At 50.8% G+C, this 23,171-nt stretch overlaps 7 protein-coding genes across 7 annotated transcripts; 4 read left to right on the top strand and 3 right to left on the bottom strand.

The window, feature by feature from the left end:
• Positions 1 to 188: 188 nt before the first annotated feature.
• APUU_10948A (pentatricopeptide repeat-containing protein) lies at positions 189 to 2,606 on the top strand (the record flags this gene model as incomplete). Its single annotated transcript, XM_041706462.1, has 2 exons — positions 189 to 749; positions 822 to 2,606. 2 exons carry the CDS (start codon positions 189 to 191, stop codon positions 2,604 to 2,606), a joined length of 2,346 nt encoding a protein of 781 aa, XP_041550314.1.
• Positions 2,607 to 3,144: 538 nt separating this feature from the next.
• APUU_10947A (Yip1 domain protein) lies at positions 3,145 to 4,278 on the top strand (the record flags this gene model as incomplete). The annotated part of the gene is made up of 4 exons (XM_041706451.1): positions 3,145 to 3,235; positions 3,339 to 3,753; positions 3,818 to 3,967; positions 4,029 to 4,278. 4 exons carry the CDS (start codon positions 3,145 to 3,147, stop codon positions 4,276 to 4,278), a joined length of 906 nt encoding a protein of 301 aa, XP_041550313.1.
• A 968-nt stretch (positions 4,279 to 5,246) lies between these two features.
• Positions 5,247 to 6,993, top strand: APUU_10946A (uncharacterized protein; the record flags this gene model as incomplete). Its single annotated transcript, XM_041706440.1, has 6 exons — positions 5,247 to 5,280; positions 5,345 to 5,374; positions 5,450 to 5,916; positions 5,978 to 6,503; positions 6,568 to 6,875; positions 6,928 to 6,993. The coding sequence occupies 6 exons, from the start codon at positions 5,247 to 5,249 to the stop codon at positions 6,991 to 6,993; spliced, it is 1,431 nt and encodes a 476-aa protein (XP_041550312.1).
• Positions 6,994 to 7,395: 402 nt separating this feature from the next.
• Positions 7,396 to 11,007, top strand: APUU_10945A (ATP-dependent 3'-5' DNA helicase; the record flags this gene model as incomplete). The annotated part of the gene is made up of 1 exon (XM_041706429.1): positions 7,396 to 11,007. One exon carries the CDS (start codon positions 7,396 to 7,398, stop codon positions 11,005 to 11,007), a length of 3,612 nt encoding a protein of 1,203 aa, XP_041550311.1.
• A 559-nt stretch (positions 11,008 to 11,566) lies between these two features.
• On the bottom strand, positions 11,567 to 13,927 carry APUU_10944S (Zn(II)2Cys6 transcription factor; the record flags this gene model as incomplete). Its single annotated transcript, XM_041706418.1, has 3 exons — positions 11,567 to 11,846; positions 11,922 to 12,715; positions 12,809 to 13,927. 3 exons carry the CDS (start codon positions 13,925 to 13,927, stop codon positions 11,567 to 11,569), a joined length of 2,193 nt encoding a protein of 730 aa, XP_041550310.1.
• A 3,591-nt stretch (positions 13,928 to 17,518) lies between these two features.
• Positions 17,519 to 18,247, bottom strand: APUU_10943S (phosphoribosylglycinamide formyltransferase; the record flags this gene model as incomplete). Its single annotated transcript, XM_041706407.1, has 2 exons — positions 17,519 to 17,764; positions 17,849 to 18,247. 2 exons carry the CDS (start codon positions 18,245 to 18,247, stop codon positions 17,519 to 17,521), a joined length of 645 nt encoding a protein of 214 aa, XP_041550309.1.
• Positions 18,248 to 19,056: 809 nt separating this feature from the next.
• APUU_10942S (uncharacterized protein) lies at positions 19,057 to 21,661 on the bottom strand (the record flags this gene model as incomplete). The annotated part of the gene is made up of 3 exons (XM_041706396.1): positions 19,057 to 19,167; positions 19,228 to 19,503; positions 19,559 to 21,661. 3 exons carry the CDS (start codon positions 21,659 to 21,661, stop codon positions 19,057 to 19,059), a joined length of 2,490 nt encoding a protein of 829 aa, XP_041550308.1.
• Positions 21,662 to 23,171: the final 1,510 nt, after the last annotated feature.

The following is a 23,171-nucleotide window of genomic DNA, read 5'->3' as shown; positions in this document are numbered from 1 at the left end:
TCAGCTAACGCGCCATCATTAGTTTTGTTCAAATACAGTTTACTGAGCGGACAATTACAACAATACTATAATATTGATTCCTTTTAGCGCTTCTTTCGGATTTATCTTCCCCATCCCCGCATTCGAATCCCCCGGCTCGGATTGTCGCATTGACTGTTGCACGATACCTCGCGAACCCGGAAGCTTAGATGCTTCGTTGCAGCAATGCCACTGCTTTTCGAACGCAGTTTACGAAAAATATGGCCCTGAGGGTGCCGATTCCCCGAGCCCTGCCATGGATCGGAGCTCCACCAAGACTTCCCCCGTTTGCGCACGGTGCGGTGAGACAATTTGGTACGGAGAAGAGGGAGAGGAGGACAGGAAAAGGAAATCGGATATTTTCCGCAAAGAGTGATCTTCAAGAACCGTCCCAGCCCATTACGACCCCGTTCGCACCCGCGAAACGGACAGATCGGAGAGATCCTCGGCTTGGACTGACGAAGGAAGATGGCCTGGTGTTAATTGCGACCAACAAGGGCCCGAACGTCTCGAAGAAGGCGGTCCGAATGGAGTTGGTATGGTTGAAAGATCGGGCTATGCTCCTAGAGCAGACGCGGCGGATGCTGAAACGCGATAATGTTGCGATGGCGGCGGCGCTGGTTCGGGAGGCGCAACGTACCGGATATGACACTGCGGCGTCTTGGAATGCTCTTCTGGAGTATTGCATGGAGAAGAAGAACCCGCGCGCTGCGTTCAAATTCTGGAATGATGTACACTTCCCCCGAATTTTGTGATTAGACTTCCTTTCTGGTTGCTAACGACTTTCTCGTTTCTGTGTTTAGATGAAGAAACGTGGTTGCATGCCTAACGAACACGCATACACAACTATGCTGCATGGATTGAGTAAGATGGACAAAGCTGCCTCCTACGACGTTGTGCCGACGGCTCGTGTGGTTTACGAGTCTCTGCACGCTCCCAATAGCCTGGTCAAACCGAGTCTCATCCACACAAATGCGATGTTGGCTGTGTGTGCACAGCACAATGCTATGGATGTGCTCTGGGAGATCGCTGGCGCCTTGCCCGAAGAAGGACCTCATTCGCCGGACTCGTTTACCTATACAATTATCCTGGGTGGTATTAGGGGCTCCATTCAGAAGGACGTGGAGAAGTTCCAAGACTTCGAGGCCGACAAGGTCCGACTCAGAAGGTTTGAGGGCGTCGTAGAGGGCAAACGGGTATGGGCAGATATTTTGTATCGATGGAAAAATGGGCAGATTGCCTTGTCGAATCAGCTTGTTTCCTCCATGGCAGGTCTTCTCTGGGAAGGCACTGGTGATTGGCATTTATACGAGGTGCTTCAGCTCTACCATCAGACTACAGGACTCCCCATTCTCGCTAAACAACCGCGTCGCGATTTGTCGGCGGTGTCGAACAGAGCGCTTTCGCGAATCGGCAGCGACTTTACGTATGAGGCACAGGTGAAAGCCGGAAATGCTCCCGCACCAGAGGATGTTGTGCCGTTTGTGGATGAAAAGGGCAAAAAGTTTACTCCTACAGACACCAAAACGGAAGAACGCGATGTGCCTGTACAGCCGAAGCAAGAAGAGGAAAATGAGGAAAATTTCGACCACCTTTTCGACCCTGTTCTCCCAGAGGATGCACAGCCTTATACAGGTTCTTTTGTGGGCTCACCAGACGGCCCGACTTATATCCCTCTGGGCAACCGGGAGCTCTCTGTTATCTTGGAGACATGCTTACAGATGACCAACGCCGCTGGGCCTGGAAAGGCCTACTGGACGCATCTTACAATCGAAGACCACGGATATTCTTTTCCCCCAGATCATCGCTCGTATGTGGCGTATCTACGTATTCTCCGTGTTGCTCGTTCTAGTCGTCTTACGGCTGAACTCTTACGGAACCAGATGCTCCCAGCAGGCTTCGAGCAAGGGTTACCTTTCCATATCGCGCTGAGCACCTGCAGGCGTGACCGATTGAACCCGAACGTTCTGAAGAACGCCAATTCAATGTTGGAGATGATGAACGAGGGCCTTTTAATACCGGATTACCGAGCAATAGGTAGCTACCTTGACCTCATCAAGATGCTACATGACAATCCCCAAGACCTCGTGTCTCTGAACGGCCTTGATGTGGATAAACAGACCACGTCCACTAAGCTGGAGACTATGGGCCGAACACTAACGCTGAACCTCCTCCAGGTGGCCGTGAAAAATCTCCAACCACTGGTCGCTAAACTCAGCGAAGCCATGACTGAGAGCTTGGAACGCGCTCCTGATTTGACTGGGCGTAGTGGCATCGAGCCTCAATTCGTCAAAAAGCAAGCTCAATCTGGCGCCCAGGTTCTTGTGGTGCTGACGCGGGTGCGGTTGTTGATTGACTCAATCTTGAAGCGCGAGAATGAGGACCTAGTTTCCAAGAAAGCCCGCAAGGAGCTCGAAGAGGAATCCCTGGCCTTGCGCAAGTATTCAGACGTCGATGTCATCAAGAGCGCCAAGGCCAAGGCTATATTCCCGACTGCTCAGCAACAGACCGACTTTTTCGATACCCGCAAGCCTATACCGATTAATGACACGCCTGTGGTGCGTCATGATATACCTGTGGATCCATGAGCTTCCATGTACAGAACTTTACTTTTACTCTTTCTTGTCGACACGGCTGAGTTTGGCTGTTCTTTTTGCTCTCCCATCTACTTTGAAGCATATTGTGGCGTTGATGTATATTCTTGGAAGCCGGTTTTGTATAATAGACTAGAGACATGTATACTACATATATACGCAAAAGACCCAACTACTTAATATTCAAGAATATCCCCACTATCATAATGTCTCAGGTACCACTAGCCTGTTCCAGTTCGCAGCAAGTATAAAATGAAGTGCAGGACACCGCCTTCCCCATTCAGCCCGAGGTGCGTACGTAATGGGCGGAAAGCCACTCTAGCCTCTCCGGATCCAAACAGGCAAACAGGAGCAGCACGAGGACCTACAAACCTCCGCGTTACCCTGAGTCTCGTCCAAATTGGACTGTGATAGAAAAATTGTCGCTTCGTTGCTATTTTAAGCTCTCTGGTAGAGCAGATTATGCGCCGGTAGCCCTCAGTTATTGAACCAGCTCAGCTCAAAGCACATACGCTCTACGCTCTAAGCAACCATGGCCAGCTCTTCAACGCCGTACTATTCCCAAGATGAACCCCACGACGACGAATCTATCCTGGACGATGGGGTAATTGAGGCTGATGATGGTACGTTCAACTCCTTTAAGCCCCAGTGTTTGCCATTCGGTTTGAATGTGCTTCTACTGCTTGGTTTCGTTATAGCTAACCCTGTCTCTTTGACTCCCTCTAGCCATCGATGCCGATGACCCTCTCCACGAAACCGACAGAACCCCGTTACGCGGCAACATCGAGCCTGATTCGTCGAGCTCTCGTGGCGGCGGCGGCAACAACCTCTCCAGTGGCTACCTCACATCTAGAATCCCAGGCGAGGACCGTCGCGCACCGCAGAACACCATCGATGAGAGCGTATGGCAGACGCTTTCCCGCGACCTTTTGGCGGTCTGGGAGAAGATGCGCCAGGTCCTCTATCCCAAGTATCTGGTTGGCGGTATACTGCAGCGCGGCGGAGGTGGTATTGGGGCCGCTGAACGCGGAGAAGCTTCGGGATTTGGCGGCGGCATGAGGAATGCTCTTGGGCGCTGGCCAGATGCTGATGTTGTGCTGCAAGGCGGGATGAGTGAGGGATTGAGAGATTGGGATCTTTGGTAAGTTGATACCTTGGTTGATGGCGTATGTTTTGTGGTATTGCTTTACTGACTTGATGAACAGGGGTCCGCTTATTTTCTGCTTGCTTCTGAGTATGTTCCTGTCCATGGCTAAAGGTGACCAGTCGGACTTGGTCTTCTCGGGGGTGTTCTCTCTCGTTTGGATTGGTGAGGCGGTCGTGACGCTGCAGATTAAGCTGCTGGGTGGGAATATGTATGTTCTACCGCTTTGTCCTGTTGTTGAGATGGTATTTGAAGCTAACCTATCGCCGCAGCTCGTTCTTCCAGTCTGTCTGTATCATCGGTTACACGCTATTCCCCCTGGTTATCGCCGCACTTCTCAGCGCAATAGGTCTTCCAACGATTGTGCGGATACCGGTTTACCTCGCCTTGATCGCCTGGTCTATGGCCGCAGGCGTGAGTATCCTCGGAGGCTCTGGAGTCGTGCGAAACCGTGTGGGAATTGCGGTATATCCGCTTTTTGTCTTCTACATCGCGATCGGGTGCCTTTGCTTCATCAGCTAAACGATGTGAGGCCTACAGCGCAACATTTATCTTTGGTGGACAGTCTCGAAGAGTGCCAGAACGGGGACTTTGTCTGTGACTTGGTTATATCTTCTCAATGCGATTCTAGCTCTATCCTTCCATGTCATATTTGTATTTTGTAAAGTACTAGAACTCTGCCTGTACCATGATATCCAATGAAACAATTTCCTAGATAAGCCTGAGAAATTGGCTCTTGAGCCGCTGTTCAATGGACCGTTGATTAACTATCTGCGGGGCGGGAGCGAGCGGTGACCGGGTGACGCTCAGTCCAGCCAGCGACAACACAGCATGTCCGTTTGTTGCTCCGTCTGCAATCGAGATCGATCTCCCATCCCACCTTTCTCTCTGTCGCTCTTCTCTCACCCGCTCTTTGTGACTCGAGTGAATAGTCCCCACGGTCCGTACCGACGGGATTTTACTTTATCTTGTGCGGATCTTCAACCCACCTCGAATTCGTCATCGAGCCTCGGTGCCGCTGAGCTCCTGGGCCTCATCCCACCACGACCACCGACCTCCAGCGGCATTTCTCAACAAACTGTTGACTCGAGTCTTCTCGTATTTCTGCCGGATATACTCGATATTTGAAAATTTCGGCCGAGTCATAGTTTGAAGCATCCGACGGTAAGCACCTTGTTTGCACCCCCCCCACGTGCAAATGCAAGCTTCCCTTCGAGGCGCTTTTTGTCTTAGATTTGGGGGCCAGTGCACTTTATTTCTTATTGTCATTGCGATATGGAGCCCCTGTCGTTGGGTGATTATATTCTGTCTTCGCTGGTGGACTAACATGGAGCTGGATCTCTGCAGATTTCGTCTAGCCTCAATTGTGCCGCCCGATACCGAGTACCACACTCCGTTTCGACTCTCCCTCTGCATGCGATCCGGTCCCGCCCCTTTTCGCGCGGAATAGAGCTATAAATATTGGATCTCTTGGTTGAAGAATTTTCAACATGGCGTCCGGAGACCAGAGAAGCGAATTGGACAGTATGCCGCACCCTCTTACCATGACTGACGATGAGCGACTGACGTGGGATCATCATCTTCCTAGAAGAAATGAAAAACGGTGTGGTGGATCAAGGTATGTGACCTCTTTAAACTAGCTTTCCGCAATTTGTTATATGCGATACTAACGGTTATTGCTACGTGTTAACAGCCGCTGACGACTCTCAAACATCCGATAACGATGGCGGCGAGCGTCCGGTCCGAAACAAGCTGAAGGAGACTACCATTACATCTGCTCCCCAAGCATCCACAGAAACGAGTACGGACCAGCGCGACGATTCTAGCAGGGCGAGCAGCCGAGGTAGGAAGCGGTCGTTTGATGACGAGGAGCCGGAAAACAACGATGAGGAAGCTGGTCATAGGCGGAAGCGATCGAGAGATTCGGCTACGGAAGAGCCGCCAACTCAACCGGAGGAGAATCAGTCAGAGCAGTCGCAGGACTCGGCAAGCACATTGAAGAAGAAGAGAAGCAGGGACCAGCTGGACAAGGACGAACCGAAAACTGAAAATAAGTCAGAGATCGCCGAAACTAAGGATAGTTCGGATAATGCCCCAGTAGCAGCTAAGGTCGCAGCTGAAGGGGAACCCGAGAAGAAGCGGCATAGGGATGGTGACCCGGTAGGTTACAGATTTGGTCGACAGCGGCGATTGCGTGAAGGCCACTGACTTTTTTTTATAGGCGCCTCTACCTAGTGCATTCGCGAATGCGTCGGCTGTGTCTCCGTTTGGCGCAATCGGCACCTCAACATCGAAACCGCCAGCTGAAGAAGCCAAACCCACTACGTCTTCATCTGCTTTTGCCTCGTCAAGCCTATCTGCTTTTGCTGGCTCAGAGCAATCCCCCTTTGGGTCTCTCGGTGAATCTACGCCATCTGTCCTCAAATCTTCAACGGAATCGATTCCTGCCGAGACAGAAAAGCCCGTGGCAACTGGTTTTGCCGCTGCTGCCAAGCCGTCTGGTGGTTTTGCAGCTCTAGGGTCCGGGTTTTCAGCATTCAGTGGCGGCTTTGGGGCTGCTAGCTCAGGCGCTGGTCTGACTAGCTTTGCTGCCGCCACAGCTCCCAGCACTTTTGCCAGTACAAGCTCGAAGCCCTTTGGCGCCGAAGCGGACTCGGACGAAGAGGAAGAAAACGAAAAGGAAGAAGATAGCGGACCCGCCGAGTTTGAGGCGGATAAAACTGATGAGAGATTCTTTGCGCGACAGAGTAAGGCGCCAAACCCACATTAAAGCATTATTGAGGATCCATTCACTAATTCTCAATTCTACAGTCGAGACCGGTGAAGAGGAGGAAAAGACATACTTCGCTTGCAAGGCCAAACTCTTCCACTTCTCAGACAAGGAATGGAGAGAGCGTGGCCTTGGTAATTTCAAAGTCAATGTCAGGGTCATTGACGGGGTTGAAGACAAGAAGTCGGCCCGTATGGTCATGCGTGCAGACGGAGTCCTCCGTGTCATGCTGAACACTGCTCTGTTCAAGGGTATGAAGGTTGGTGATGGCGAAGGCAAGGAACCAAAATCCAAGCAGATCATCTTGGCAAGTTTAGAAGGAAACCGCTCTGTCCCTCTTTTGCTCCGGGTAAGCCATTCCTGTGATCCGTCCCTGAGGGAATGCTAACACTACTTCATAGACGGGGAGTGAAGACCAGGCCAAGGAGCTATATCATACGATCCAGGATTTGTTGGAACATCAATAAGCAACTTATAACAAAAAACTGTGAATCTTTTTATAGATACCACCGGCGGTCAATAAACGTGTTTATCGTTTGAGGGCGACTGGCATTGGGGTCGGCCTTTTGCATTGGGACTGGGGAGTACGTTGAGTTACGTAGTACTTGGTGGGAATTAGCCAGCCTGATACTATTTCTTCCTAATATTTAGGCCCTTCTAGTACTTTATTTATCCATTTGCATATGTCTTGCCATTCAGTCATTTCATGCATCCACGCTATTCCGTAGAAGGCTATATAGTTGCTTTCTGTATCACACGTGACCTCGCGTTCGCCTCGGGACGCCTCTCGAGTGTCAACTTTTCAGCCACTCCGTACAAGTCTAGACTCTTACCACACGCAACTCCATCGACCACAATGGGGAGTGCAAATGGCCGGATCAAAGACGAAAAGGACAATAAGTTCCGGCCTGCCGCCCCTTGGGAAACAAGACCACCATGAGCAAGAGAGCCAGCTGGCCCCGAGTACCGACGCGTCGGTAGCCCGGCCAGACCAAACCACGAAAGGAAAACGCAAGAGAGCCGAGAGCGTTCCAGAGGTGTCGAAGTCTAATCAAGACGCCCAGGTTGGCGAGGGTCAGAAAGGAGAAGCTGAACAGGGCAACGGCAACTCGGACGCAACTTCTTCTAACCACCCGAAACAACCGGCAAAAAAGACCAAAACCAAGAAAGCTGCTGCGTCCTCGACGAAAGCCAAAAAGCAGCAGCGGAAACCGTCTTCGCCATGGCCTGACCCATTCAAGAAACTATCTCGCACCCACCGCGCCCTGAATCTGGTTTACACGTTCTGCTGCACGAGGAAACATTTCGCGACGACGTTCGATAATATCAAAAAGGCTGTGCAGGCGCAGAGTGGGACAGAGCTTACAATTGAGGATATCGCACGGGTTAAGGTTCTCGTACCACCGGCTGTGCGGTTCGAGTATGTGGATGAGGCGAGTTTGGATGTTTTGAGCGCGGGGGAGAGGGAAGAGGTCCGTGGGTTTGGAAGAGACGGATGGGCGCCAAAGTACGGGGCAGATGCTGAGGAGGCGCTCGCAATACATGCATTGTTGTTTGAGTTTGTGGATGGGGATTTGAAGAAGGAGAAGGGTTCGAGCTCGGGCTCGGGTTCAAGAGATAAGGATGAGGATTTGAAGATGCCAGTTTTCAGTCAGAAGCAGATGCTGGGGTTAATTGAGAAGCGGAATGGCAAGTTTGCGGAAGCGATTGATGCGTTTCTTGTTCGGTGTGAAGATGAGGGCATTGATCCTGTGGAGTTGTTGGAGAAGGAGAAGGAAGCTCATGTCCCTGTTTCTCCCGAGGGTGATGATGCTGAGGACGATGTGTTGGCGTGTGCAGCCTCTTCGAAAGTGAAAGGGCCAATACCGAAGGACCGCAAGACGATGGCTGAAATAATTGACGAGATACGTGGCTTAGAGTGGTATACGGGGCAGATTGTCCCTGAAGGCCATAGGGCCTTTGACGCTCAGCAGGCTGTCTACGGGGACTTGAAGTTTGCGCTTTCGCAGGGTCTTGTGAATGCCTTGTACAATATGAAGGGGATTACACAGCTCTATTCTCACCAGGTGGAAGCGATCAATCACCTCCACGACGGACAGAATGTCATTGTCTCGACATCAACTAGTTCTGGCAAGTCGCTGATATATCAGGTTCCGATGCTGCATGAACTGGAACAGGACCCAACTAGTAGGGGCATGTACATCTTCCCTACGAAAGCCCTTGCGCAGGATCAAAAACGCAGTATGCAGGAACTCCTTCAGTACCTGGACAATTTACAGAGTACGATGGTTGAAACGTTCGATGGCGACACACCCATGGCGAATCGCAATCTCATCCGAGAGGAGGCACGCATCATCTTCACGAACCCCGATATGCTACATATCACGATTCTTCCGCAGGAGAACGCATGGCGAACGTTTCTTCAGAACCTTAAATTCGTGGTTGTGGATGAACTCCACGTTTACAACGGGCTTTTCGGATCCCACGTGGCGTTCATCATGCGCCGCCTGCGCCGCATCTGTGCTGCTGTCGGGAACAAAAATGTCCGATTTATATCCTGTTCTGCTACCGTGGCTAACCCCGAGGAACACATGCGGGCTATCTTTGGTGTTGACGATGCGCAGCTGATAGACTTTGATGGATCACCTTGCGGTCGGAAAGAATTTCTTTGCTGGAATACGCCGTTCAAAGACCCTGGTGACCCGACATCTGGCAGGGGAGATAGCGTCGCTGAAACTGCACGACTCTTCTGCCAGCTTATCCTCCGAGGTGCCCGTGTGATTGCTTTCTGCCGTATTCGGAAATTGTGCGAGATCCTACTGCAGGCAGTTCGGAACGAATGCACTCGCCTTGAGCGGCCAGAGGTTGGGAACATGATAATGGGCTATCGCGGCGGGTATAGCCCGCAGGACCGGAGGAAGATTGAAGCGGAGATGTTCCAGGGGCAGTTACTAGGCATTGTGGCCACCAATGCGCTGGAATTGGGTGTGGATATTGGGTCTCTTGACGCCGTAATCACGCTCGGATTCCCCTACTCGATATCCAATCTCCGGCAGCAGAGTGGTCGTGCAGGTCGTAGGAATAAGGACTCGCTCTCTATCCTTGTCGGAGACAGGTACCCAACAGACCAGTTCTACATGAGAAACCCAGAAGAGCTTTTCTCAAAGCCCAACTGCGAGCTACAGGTCGACCTCGCCAACGAACTAATTCTAGAAGGGCACGTTCAATGTGCAGCCTTTGAACTGCCCCTCGAACCGGAGCAAGATGAGGCCTATTTCGGGCCCCAGCTCTCTGAATTCGCGTCTACCAGACTAATCCGCGACTCGATGGGCTTCTATCACTGCCATGGCCGATTCCGACCCCAGCCATCTCGGTGCGTCCCCATCCGCGACACGGAAGACCAGCACTTTGCTGTTATCGACACGACAAACGCCCGGAACATTGTCCTCGAGGAAGTCGAGGCTTCACGCGCTTTCTTCACCCTCTACGAGGGCGGCATCTTCCTCCACCAGGGCCAAACATACCTCGTTAAAGAACTAAACCCAGACAGCTTCTTCGCTCGTGTTGTCCGCGTCACAGTCGATTGGAACACCATGCAGCGCGACTTCACAGATATTGATCCCATCGAAACAGAGCACATCCGTCTCATCACCCCTAGCACTCCTCCTAGCCTAGACAACGACAATACGAATAAACCACCAGATTTATCCCCACCAAACACCCGCGCGTTCTTCGGCGCTGTGCGTATACACGCCGTCGTCTACGGCTTCTTCAAAATCGACAAACGCGGCCGTGTCCTCGACGCCGTGGCGGTTGACAATCCGCCCATAACCCTTTTCACAAAAGGGATGTGGCTCGACGTGCCCAAAACAGCGCTGGACATTCTCGAATCGAGACGCCTCAACATCGCAGCCGCAATCCACGCAGCCGAACACGCCGTACTCTCCTTATTACCCAGCTTCGTGATCTCGTCGCCCGGCGATGTCCGCACGGAGTGCAAAGTTGCGAAAAAGGAGCTTGGGAAGGATTTGAAGCGCGCTGTGCAGAATCGTGGTCATGGTGATGCTGTCGATGATAGTATACCAGTTCTCCGGCCTCCGGCCCGACAACGGCCGGCGCGGTTAATGTTCTACGATGCGAAAGGTGGCTCATGCGGGTCTGGAATCGCGCGGAAGGCGTTTGAGTTCGTTGATTCGCTCCTTCGCCGTGCTGTTTCCCGGATAGAGGCTTGTAGTTGTGTTACGCCAAAGGGGTGCTTGGAGTGTGTGTGCGACGAGCGGTGTAAGGAGATGAACTCGGTGATGAGTAAGGCTGGGGCGGCAGTGGTATTGCGATGTTTGCTTGGATGGGAGGTTGATGTTGATGCGTTGCCTTGGGGCGAGGTGGATGAAGATGGAGATGATGTGTTGGGGGAGTTGGCTGGGGGATTGGAGACGGTTGTTTTGGCCAGGGAAGTTCCTTTGAGGAATTCTTATGGATGAGCAGGGTCCTAACATTGGGTTGGGAATATTATCGAAATGGTAGATTTGCCATTCGACCATAAAAACACTAGAGCTTATTTGGCCGTCATTCTAACTGCTTTATATGCCAACAAATATTTTGTTTAGATTAGAAGACATTTTACCGTTTTTGACGGCATGATTTCGAATGCGAGGTCCAGAGGTGGTCATCTGTTATTCTAAACATGTTTAATATATATTTATTTATTAAATGGAAACAACGTCGGATGGGTATAATGCGTTGTAACTCAGGAAGAAATACAGGATATGTATACTTCAAGAAGCGGTTTAGTTAGCGCCGACAAGATTTGGTTTGCCGGGCACGGGCTTCTAGTACTGCCCTGCCGTAGTAAATAAATGAAGGTGAGCGAAGCCGTGACTGAGCTAGGATCCGAAGCCTGTCATGATCGTTACTTCTAGAACTTCATTCATAGAGTAGGGCGCTCGTCTGTAGAGCACTGCGACGAGTTGACTAGCCGCACTGCAAGCTGTCATGCTCTGCACCATGTTTGCGAGGCCGGATTGTAGTGTTTTCGACTCGTTACTGACTCGAGCCTGTGGGTCGTGAGACATCTGTGACGGCAGGAGGACTCGTTTCACTCTCCGTCTCGTCGAGATTAAGCTTCCCAAAGACAGCTTTCATGTCGCGCACACTTTCTCGGTAATCATCTCGTGGGTTATTTGTTCGTTCTTCGGTCATCTCGCGCACCTCTCGGATGATTGTTGGATAGCTCGAGTCGTCCGAAAGCCACCAGTGGTTGATTTCAGGTAATTGCCAGATGGCAGCTAGAGCAGCTCGGAATTTCGGGGCAATAACATAGCTGACCAACAATAATATCCATTAGCTTCAAGGAACAAAGTTATGGTGTTCGGGTTATAGCTGCCTCGGAACTTACCCCTGCCGCTCTATGTGAGCGAAAATCCCTCTGCTCCAGTTAAGATGTCGACTATCCCTCGGGAAGAACAAGCTTGCCATCCCAATGCTGTTCTTGAATCCGAAAATATACCCCTTCTCCTTGTCCGGCCATCGTTCAATGGTTTCGATTAAACGAACCTGTTCGTACGACAGGGCCAACAATTCATCCATCGTACCCTGCTGCGTAGTCATGATGAACTGGAACCTGTACATGGCCTTTGTGGAGTAATAGTCAATCCAAGCAAAATTGGCATCCCACAACGGGCCGTAGTGCAAACCACCAGGCACATAAGGATCCACGAGATCATCCTCAGTCAAAGGCTTCTGATCAGGGTAGCTTTGAATGACGTATTCTGTAGCGAACCGACTCAGAATGTCTTTGATCTGTTCCAAGCTCTGGCCGAGCTTATCGTTCTCAACCATGAATTCTTCGAAAGTTATCATGCCCCGTGACAGTTTAGCGTACAACGATGCCATGTCCAGGCCAAAGCGACGGTTAATCGAGGCCGTGAAGGCTAGTTGTTTCTCAATGTCATCCGGATTGCTAGCAGCTTCCCTGGCGTCATGCTCTTCTCGCGTGATATACCAATCTCTTCCTAGAACCATTTCGTTTCCCGAAACAATGCCTGCTACTATATCAAATCGAGCATACCATTCGAAAAGATGCCTGTGAATGTCATCCGAACTGGCCGAGTCAGGCGTTAGAAGCTCTCGAATCAAGACATGAGCTGCTTGATGGTGGTCAATTAGATTGACCCAATCACCTATAAATTCCTGCATAGTGAGGAACTGTAAGCGCAAGTCGGAGAATACAGGAAGGGACGAATGCTAGAGAGTATTCCACGAAGCATGAACAATGTAACATACCTCAAACGTAGTGAGCACGAGCACAGTAGCCAGTGTTGCTTCGCTATACGGTTCGCCAGAGCCTAGTGATCTCCGCAAGAGTGATAAAGCTCTGTTGTAGTATTTAAGAAACGTGAACAACTTTCCTGTACTAGTATGCACGCAATGATGGTAGGCCGAGAATCCAACGATCGCATACAGCAATGGCTCATATTGTAGGGCATAGCCGATGACGGTTTGGCTCACAAAGTTAGCACTGCGGGACTGCAAGAAATAGTGTCGATAGTTTATTGAGTCCTTGTGATACGAGAGGTAGAAACGGATGTCCTCGGGCAAGTGGGCCGTGCTAGGGTCACCAACAGCGTCGAAAGGATAGAATCCAACGCTGTCCGATCGTGCACTGATTGATCCAAACCGGGACGAGGCCTCCGTTGAAGGTGAGCTGCTGCTCTCCTTGCGACCGGGCAGTGGGTCCGTGGTTGTCACGGTCTGTGGTTTCGCTTTCCGTCGGCGTAAAGATTGGTTGCTCTTCTTTTTAGGTAACTTAGATTTCGATCCAGTTGGAATGGTGGGCCCTGAGGTCGTAGTCGGCGATTGATAGGTACTTGACTCCGGGCTACCTTCCGCCTCCTCTCCCTCATCCACAATGGGTTCTAATGTGCTAGTAGCCTCATCCGCCTCAACATGGCCCGAAGAGTCACTCCCACGGGATTGCGGTCGAGAAGCCTTGGTCTTGGCTACGGTTCGAGGTGCAGATTTCGAAGCTGGGCCTGTTGTTGAAGTAGGGTAGACACACTCTCGGTTGCCTTTTCGACATCGTTCACAGACCGGCCGATTCTCATCGCACTTGATCCGACGGGATCGGCAAGTAAAGCAGCCGCTTCGAGTACGTTTGTGCTTTTTCTGATCCGGTAGTGGCTGAAGAAGAGAGGGCGTTTTGGGGGTGGCTGGTGTGTATGGAGCTGCAGAAATATGCGACTGCGACTGCGGCTCTTGCTGCGGCTGGGTTGATGGACTGTGCCAAAGCGCAACGCTCTCCGGATACTGATTCTGACCCAAGATTGAATATGCTGAAAGTGGCGGCGGCTCCTGAGTGTAGCCCGTCATGGAGGCTTGAGACGGGTGGAAGGAATGCGCCATAGTGGCAGAGAGCGATATTGCACCCAAGTGGAGAGCAAACCGGGGAGCGAGGGGGCCGTCATAGGCTAAAGAGAAGAGATAGAAGAGTAAACAGCTTAATACGAGACCGGATAGAGAAAGCTATGCATCCTTGGTTGTGGTACAGAGAACGCGGTGGAGGGACGCACGAAGCTGGATGGCGGAATGGGGATGAAGCAAAGCGACAGAAGGAGCGAACAAAACAGAAAGGAACGAGAGTTGGAACTGGCCAGCGTCCGAAGACGATAATTGGGAGGGGGGGAGAGAGAAGAGTTGAAGAGGTTGTGAGGAAGAAGGCGAAAGGTCAGAATAGATTCTTGAAGTCGGGGGCAGATCACCGGAAGGGGCAGTCACTGCATCACCAGTTCTGTCAGACCTGGCGCACACTACGACTAGTACCACAACCCTTGGAACCAAGCTATTATTTCTGTTCCTTAATAGACCCGGTTATTATACAACCAAAATTATGACATGGATGGATGGATGGATGGTCCTTGGGGGTTTTACTTTTTTTTATTTTTGGAATGGCACTGTGATCAACCCTATGGATCAGCGTGTCATTGTAGACTGTAGCATTCCACAACCTCGTGGTCGTACCTTGGCCCATTCCTGGGGTAAGCGTCAGAATCCCTGTGTTCAAGTTGCAAGGGCTTGCCGGTCATCTGAGCCAGTGCAGGAGACAGCTCACACCGAGGGGGCCAAAAAGCACAGTACAGAGTAACAAACAGAGCAGGATGCTCTCATGGTCAGTTTGAGTCCGGGGATCAGAGCTGATAGCCCCCGAAGGACCGAGATAGACGGCGATGGAGGGGCAGCTAGCCCTCAAGTGGTTAATACAATTCCCTTAGTGGCCCTGACAGGTGGAACTGACCCAAATGACGGAGCTCAGTCACATTCTGGGACTCTTTTCCTCCTCGGAGTTGCTTTTTTATGATTCGGCGCTTGTGAGTTTATGATGAAACAGTAAAGGGAGCCAAGATGCCGGCTCCTTGTTCATCTCCGCCTTTATTCTTGACTAAACTGCATTATTAGGTGCATCATATAGGTGCGGTGGGCCATAAGCTTCCTGCATTGGATGAACCAAAAAAAGGCGGTCTTGCCTTGCGCATGGAACTTCTCGGAAAAGAAGGTAGATGCTGAGTCTTGCTGGCAACTTTGATGCCCCGAAATTGCAACGCTGCAAAGTGGGTAGCAGTGAGATCTGATTGAACGGCATTAGTCAAAAGAAAGTCGAGGCTCGAGAACAGATGTCGGGCTCAAGCGCCGTTCTGTCCCTCGGAAGAACGGAGAATTCAAGATTCAATATGTTCTCCAGGAAGCCTTGCATTTTGTCAGTCCTGACTCATGTCGAGTGCGTGTCGACTGGACCCCTGTGCAAATCAGCAGAGAAATGAGCGAATCCGGGGCATGGCTAAGCTTGTTATTTCGTCGACAATTACTATAAGAGTCTGACACGGAGACTCACGGATGTTTTTCGGCCGCAACCCAGGTATCGCCGGTTAAATACGTAGTTGATATGGTTACCGAATCATCATTTGTCCAGCTGGTGGACCCGGAAAATGACTGAGCCTCCAGTTCTGAATTCCGAGGTGGCCAGGGAGCTAGTCTGTACTCTGTACCTTTCACGTTTCAACTCTCCCCTGTAAAGCCGAACGAAGCCCCTATCACAAGGGAGAGTTCCGAATTCAGCGGCAACAGCTCTGTCCGCGGAGTGCGCGCAGAAGTTGTCACTTTCAGCGTGCTCCTGCACCGCAGAAGGATCTGACAGCTCCGAGGAAGATTTCCCCGTCGGTCCTTTCGTAAAGCGGCGGATGCCGCTTCAAGAGATATTTTTGGTTCCAATGGTTGGTTTCTTGCCTCGGAACTGGCGGTTTAATTTCCAGCATCTCGGGCCAACCATTGGCCTTCATCCCTCAATCAATCGAGCCTCGGACAGCACGGACGTGGGAGGTGCGAGGTGGAAACTTGGTACCTTGGCCCGTTCTCCATAGTCCGTACACCCGTGTAGTTTACTGGTGGATAACTGGTTGTCACTCAATGAAAGTGGAGGAACCTTTTCTGGCTGGGAAATTAAGATTCACGTTCATGATCAAGAATTCAAGATTCGACTTCTAACGGGATCGTGACAGGTGGATTTCTAGCCTCGTTTTAGCATGTCAGCGGCCACTGACTCGGTGAAGTATAAAAAATACCTTGGTAAGTTGGTAATATAATATACTTAGACTTCAGGCTGATGCAGAATAATGCATTATTAAGTTCAGTTATGCTCCAACTTGCTCGAATAGTCCAGCGCTAATGCTCCGCGACAACCTAGGCAGTAGGACAGACTTCATCCTAGACAGTCAGACAATAAGAGTCGGACGACCTGTCTTCCGCGATGAATGATGGTCCCTGTCCGTTCCTAAAAGGAATCAACCCTTGTCGGGGATTGAAAGAGTGACTTCATTGATTTCAATCCTCACACCGAAGTCCAGTTTAGCGCTGTTTATCGGGCTTGCTGATTTTTGAGCTTGGGCCTCGGATCATGGCTTCTTAAGCTTCCAATCGTAGGGCCCGTCCTTGCGACGGTATTGCTTCTTCCATTCAAATGAACAGAGTACTTGTAATCTGCCTCCTGGTCGAAATTCGAGAATAATTCGTGGACCCACAAACCAAATGGGCTCATGGTCTTGGACAAGGCCCAAGGCGCACCAGCTGGTAGACTAGTGACTTGAACACGTTCAGTGGCGGTGATCCTGGAAATCCATAATACAGCTGAAGGATCGCCATCCTGGTAGGTATTCGGGATCCATTCACCTGGCGATTCGGAGGGGACCATGACGAAGATGCCGACTGGGATGATGGGATCAGGAAGCAGGTGAAGCCAACCAAGCCACACATCTTTCCTGCCTGAACTGTGGAGGACGATCCACAGGGCATTCTGGGATGGTCTCAAGCTCGTACTTGCATTAGTCGATGACAGCATATCATCTCCGTTTCCAGTACTTTCGACCGGGGCCTCACTCCATTTCAAAAGAAATATCTCAACCTGTCAAGCTGACATGCGGCGGCAGATGGGCTGGTTAGTGTTACTGCAGCACCTGGACACAGTTGCTTAAGTGGCCTGCATCAATGAAAACAGACTAGAAGGGCAATTTAAGAAATAGAATAAAACAGAAAACAAGATAGGTCCTCAATGTTCGCGTGACAATTTGCTTAGAAACTGGAAGACGTGAGGAGTTGCTTGCTCGAGTTGATCTTATCGTGGACAATCAAACTCCAAGATTGGGGCCGGGGGCCTTCAGTCACACAAACACGAAGAGTCAGCTGCCCTGCACAACATGAGAAATGTATACGGTGGAGTTGTACCGTCCTAGAGCAGGAATATCTCACTACCTGACGGCTATACTTTTTATTGACATTGACAAGGCCCGGCATTTGATGGCCAAATGACATGCATCCTCTATAAAACGTGAGCTAGCAAGCTATAATACAAATTGGTATCACGATGCCGTTTCTCCATATTCCGCAATCCGCATCCCGTTTTTTTATAGTTGTGAAACATCCTAAATCTAGTAGTTAGACACCTAAAACCTATGACTTCGCCGAGCGGATCTCTTTAATCGTTTTCTGCAACCCTTCAATGACAATCCCCCACTCAATCTCATGCACTTTCTGCTCGAACGTATGCAGATCCTCATCAACGCCCTTCACAAACGGAATTTCCTTTACAAGAATCGGCTTCCCCATATCCACCTCTGAAATCACATTATGAATCATGACTCCGGTCCTTTCAATCTTACCGTCCAACCATGCCTGATGGGCCCGCTCAATGGCATTCTGAATGAATTAGCAATCATTATTCAAACACAAAAAAAGGGTAAATGAGTAGCTGGGGGGGGGGGGGGGATAAAAAAAACATACAGCCCCATTAAACTCCCCCGGCAAAGCCGGATGCAAGTTTATAATCCTAAGGCCCTTGGCCTCCAACGGTCCCAGGAAGCCCTCCGAAAGCACATGCATGAACCCCAAACAAGCAACTAAGTCAGGCTTATCGTCTAGCACCAGTCTCGCGAGCTCGGCATCATACTCCTCCCTTGCACGCTGCACGCCCTCCGGTGTTGCGGGTTGCTGTTTTTTGTATTTCACGAGATTGTGATAATGTGTGGGGATGTCAGCGCGGCGCGCGCGTTCCAAACCGTAGGCGTCTTTGCGGTTGGAGATGACCCGGATGATTTTTGCAGGGAGATTTGTGTCATCAATTACAGCTTGGAGGTTTGTTCCAGAGCCGGATATGAGAACCGTTACACGGATAGGATCCATAATCTGTATTTATTCTTGCTTCAGGCTTTTTGGTTTTCGTTTTGTAGTCGTCCTTGTCTTCAGAGCCCGCGGTTTCGATTGCCGATTTCGGGGTTGATTAGGTTGGTATTTCCGGATGATATCTTGGGTCGCTGACCACGTTCGGGTTTAACCACGACGGTTTGCGCTTTATAAGTATATTGGAGGTGGTTTACGCGCCTCTGGATGGGTCAATGGGCTAAAAGTTGAATGTGATGGTGATATCAACCAAGCCCCGGTCGATTTGAGCGCGGGGCATGTTGGCTGAGTCATCAGCACCGAATGCGGGGCACAATTTGACTGTATAAAACGGACTTAAGCTAGTCATTCTAGGCCATAAAATTGTCAAATAAGTAGGCCTTCCATAGCTATGCAAAATGAGAAGACATGCGCTTCTTTTCTCAAGTTTACTATGGAGTATTTCCACAGAAATTGTCATGAATGCTCATATTGAGTTATGCTAAATGCTCTATGCAACCGGAGAAAGTAATACAGCACCATGAAGGCAAACGAGATGTTTCCCTGCCGAACAAAAGAAGACCCTAGTCAAGCTCGTACGAAGTACAGCTGATATAGCCCGATTCAAACCCCAATCATGAACACTGATTTGACTTGAACTGTATCCGGACCCCAACGACCAAAATCAAATGATGTGATGCAGCAGTGGATATCTGAAGTTTATAACGACAAAGCGGAGAAATGGTAAAACTGTTATGAAAAGAGCGCCATGCTAAATCTTACGTGACGAAAAAAAGAAACTCTGACAGTGTCGGCCGTGAGACAATATGCGGCTAAGTAGCTGTTGCGTGTGGTGTGTCAGACGCTGATGGCCCAGCGCCCGACTTGTCGGCAACGCCCTGACCTCGACATAGCGGACAGGAGTTGCGGCCCGTTGTTAACCACTAGATAAAATAAGCTTCGTATCCAGACATACCAAATGACAAAGGCCGGATGAAACGTACCTGATCAATGCATATCCGGTGGTAAATGTGTTCGCATTTCGTCAGCTGGCGAACCTCTTCCGCCGCTTCGTATTCGCTGAGGCAGATCAAACAGCGTTCACCTTCGGCGAGCTGAATAGCACCAGAATGGTCAACAGACTCCGCAGAAAGAGTGCCCCCATATTCCACTACACGGTACAAACCTCCCGCTGAGGTTATGTCTTCTTGGGTAGCAACCGGGGGCTTGACGGGACCAAGAAGCGATGAGAGCAAGACCATATCTTCGTAGGTCGGATTCTGAACTCAGGTTTTAGTAAACGAAGCTCTCTAGGCGCCTGAACGGGTTACTTACATCAGTGAACAGGCTTGGCGCAGCAAATGCAGGGTGGTTCTCTGAAAGGTTAGTTCCAACAACGTATATTAACCAACTTCTACCAGTTGGTGTATTATGATTATCAGGCTCCACAACTCCGTTACGCCTGGCGGCCCCGGAACCCAATTGTTCGCGGTGGCGTGCAAACTCAGAGTCACTTCGGCGTCGTTGATGAGAAGTGTTGGACGAGAAAGCCTCATCCGAAGGCTCCACAGCAGGTTGCATGGAGTGGTTTTCATTCAACTGTGGTAGGACATTTGGGGACATGGCCGAGGTGGTAGATAACCTCCGGCTGGGGGTCGAAGCACCAGACGAAACAGCAGAGAGTCCCGGTTCAGCCGGGGTCGATGGAGGTGGATGGGGTCCTGGAGGGCTGTCCGATACAATGGAAGGTAGTGATGAGGGAGGGCCACGACTGCCGGCATCTGACATTCTCCGCAATGCATTCGACGATCCCAGTGGCGGGGGAATATCATCATTACTGGGCACACTAGGTGGTGTCGGACGACTGGGCGTGGTGGTCGCTGCCGGGCGTGATCCGACACGTGGTGGGAATGTTCCTGGAGCTAAGAAGGGCAATCGGAGCAGGGCGTCCAAACCAGGAAGTGCCGCGGGTTGTTGATCGCCAGATGGGCCATTTCCAGATGGGACGGACCTAACGCCAACGACAACAAGAGTGACTGTTCGACCTTCGGGTCCGTCCGCATGGTGATCTGTGTCCATATTGTCTTCATGATTCGGACCATCACCTAATTCTGCTCCTGCGCGATTGGATGCTTCGGGGGAGCGGGGGCTATCTGAATTAGCGAACCGGAATACTCTCATAAAATTCACCGGCGTTGGGGGCCGTTCGTCCTCTCGAGGATCGGGTGTATCTACGGGAGGTTGTGGACCGGTGGCACGCTGTAAACTCTGTATGAAGCTTTCTAGAGAGCCGTCCTGGCCGTCATTGTTATTACCCAAAGATTGGATATTGGGTAAAGCTGGGCTAGGTCCACCGGAAAGTTGCGCCGCGATGGCAGTAGCCGCAAGCTGAAGAACGCGCGATAGGGGTGTTTGTTCTTCTCGGCGCAAAGCCCTAGACGGCCGCGCCCGTAGTAAACTCGGAAAATGCCGCGTACTGGACTCGTTTTGCGACAACAGTAAAGGGGATGCAGGCTGCTGGTCTCCTAGCGCGGGTTCCCCAGAATCAAGTTCGTGCGGTGGATCAAAATCCATACGAGTATCAATCGGCCCCGGGTGAGGTATGAAGTCCACGGGGTCTGGATTGTGGAAAATGTGAGGATTTTCCGCACCTTGTTCATGAGACGAATCAGAGGGCGGCTGGCCGAACATTTGAGCGATCGGTGTCGATATTGTGTGCCCGACACGGCGTAGTCGAACGCTTCGCCGCCATCCTCCAGCTTCAGCTGGGCCTTCTGCCGAGACACCGGAAGACGTCCCTGAATATCCGCTATGCGAGCCCATCGCCGCATCACTACGTGGGTTGAAGTAGGGTCCACGGAACGAGCGTCTTCGATTACCACCCCTCGAGCTCAAGGACGCGAAAGGGCTGAACCGGGGGCTACTTTGATTGACCTCCGATCTTGGTATAGTCCTGGAAACAATTCCATGTCGATGGGCGTGGCCTTCCGCGGGAGTCTCTTCTTCACTATTCAAAAGCCCGCGAATGACTGCGTTTGGTAAAATCCTCGAACCTAATCTTGACATCGCAGACTGCCTTCTCGCCACTCGAGCAAGGATTGCCGATTGATAATCCTGCTGGCTGGCTTCATACTGTGATCCGGTCTCTTCCTGAATACTTCCCATTTGTCTTGAATGACCCGATATGTCGCCAGAGGGTGCGATTGGCGATTGCCATGACTGAGCCGGTGAAGCCATTTCGCCAGGATTGATCGTCGGCACATCGCTACTGCCTGTTTCTTGACTTGTCAGGGGGTCAATGTCCCCGACCTGCTCCGTGTTGTGCCCGTTATTCATGTCTTCATGCCTATTACGGATGTAACTGCGCTGATGAGGTATGGTATGTTCGCTAGGAAATTGATGGCGTTGTTCTCTTTGGGTAGAAGAAGACTGGCCCATAGTAACATCGGCCGATGATCAGGATGTGGCGGTGGAAGCTTAGAAACCACCTATTGCCATTCACAGCAAGATGACTAACAGTGCGTTTGAATTAGTAAGAGCTCATCGAGAGCGGATTTAGCCGGGGGAAGGTGAGTGAAAGGGAAAGAAGAGGGCAATAACTAATATCAGGACCGCCGTGGAATTCAAGGCACTCAATCCGCTATTGGGCCGATGACGGAACTCCAGAAGCTGCACACTCAACGCCGTCCCCGGTTTCAAGATCCGAATTAACCAAACTATAGACTTACCATTGGAAAGCTCAAGTTAGGCAGAACCTGATGAAGCGCCCACCCCAGTTTCCTATTATCGTCTCGGTGTTTGTGTGTAAAAAAGGTGTGTATGTCACGTCGCGGCGGGCTGAGAAGTAAGGCCGCAGGCCGCAGCCTTTCGGTCGTCTATGGAAGTGGGCTCTATTGGAGGCTGCAGCGGCTGCGGTTGAATTGGAGAAAGTGCCAGTATCCGAGGTTCCCGAGTACAATTAAATGTACGTTTTGAATTCGAAGGAAGGTAGGAATAAGCGGCACGACAAACGCCAGATGTCCGGCGAGATATGGCAGGTCGACGATCAGGACCACGGAAACAGGGTGTTCTACGATCGCCGCGCTAGCGATGTGAACTGTAACGTCGTCGAGTGGATGGACGGACCGGGCGAGAAGAAAGGAGGAGCCTGGATAATTAAGGCGGAAGGGTAGAGAATGAGGAGAAAGGTTGAGGGCAGATGATGTGACGACGTTGATGGTTATGCCCAGGTGGAAGGCAGGTGAGCCATCATAACGTTCCTCCTTCCGGTCGGCTGCTGACAAGTTGTACAAGGGCTGATTATTATTACATGTAGTACTCCGTAGTTACTCCGTACCAGGTTAGTAATGGCTCATCGACGCCTCTTCGCAGTACTTATGAATCTGTTTCGCTTCAACATCAATTACCTGGGACTTTGAAAACTGATTTGGTTGGCTTCTACGAATCATCACAAGAATATAAATAGCCCCAGAGCCATGGAAAGGAGTGGCAGCACATCACACACAGGGCGCGCTGGATTCCGTGGCGGTTTCGGTTCTTCGTATCAGGTCTAGTCTCAAACAGCGTGGTATTAGTAATTACCGCTCTGGTAAGAATCGAAAAAACAATTATCCAGGGCGCTAGCAATGTAGCATGTCTTCCGAACTGGTTCCTGATGATCATGTGATGGCGTATAAATTAGTAAGATCACGTGAAGACTTTCTGGAAATTGTGGGGCCTAGGGCGAACTCTTTGGCCTTGAGACCTTAGGTTGCAAGCAAAATGTACGGTATTGCAGAGCTTGGCTTGTGCTGTACATCTGATAATTCGTCCTGAAGCTGCCAGCATACACCACACGATTTGATCCCTCAGCTCACGGTGGTCAATAACAAGGCAGCACATGTCAGAGCCTATAAAGGAACTAAAGCAGATTCGTTACTCAGTTGAGCATCAGCCAGATGATTACCCA

Source organism: Aspergillus puulaauensis, chromosome 1, assembly GCF_016861865.1.
Source record: "Aspergillus puulaauensis MK2 DNA, chromosome 1, nearly complete sequence".
Lineage (NCBI taxonomy): Eukaryota > Fungi > Ascomycota > Eurotiomycetes > Eurotiales > Aspergillaceae > Aspergillus > Aspergillus puulaauensis.
This window is presented reverse-complemented; position numbering and strand designations above follow the sequence as displayed.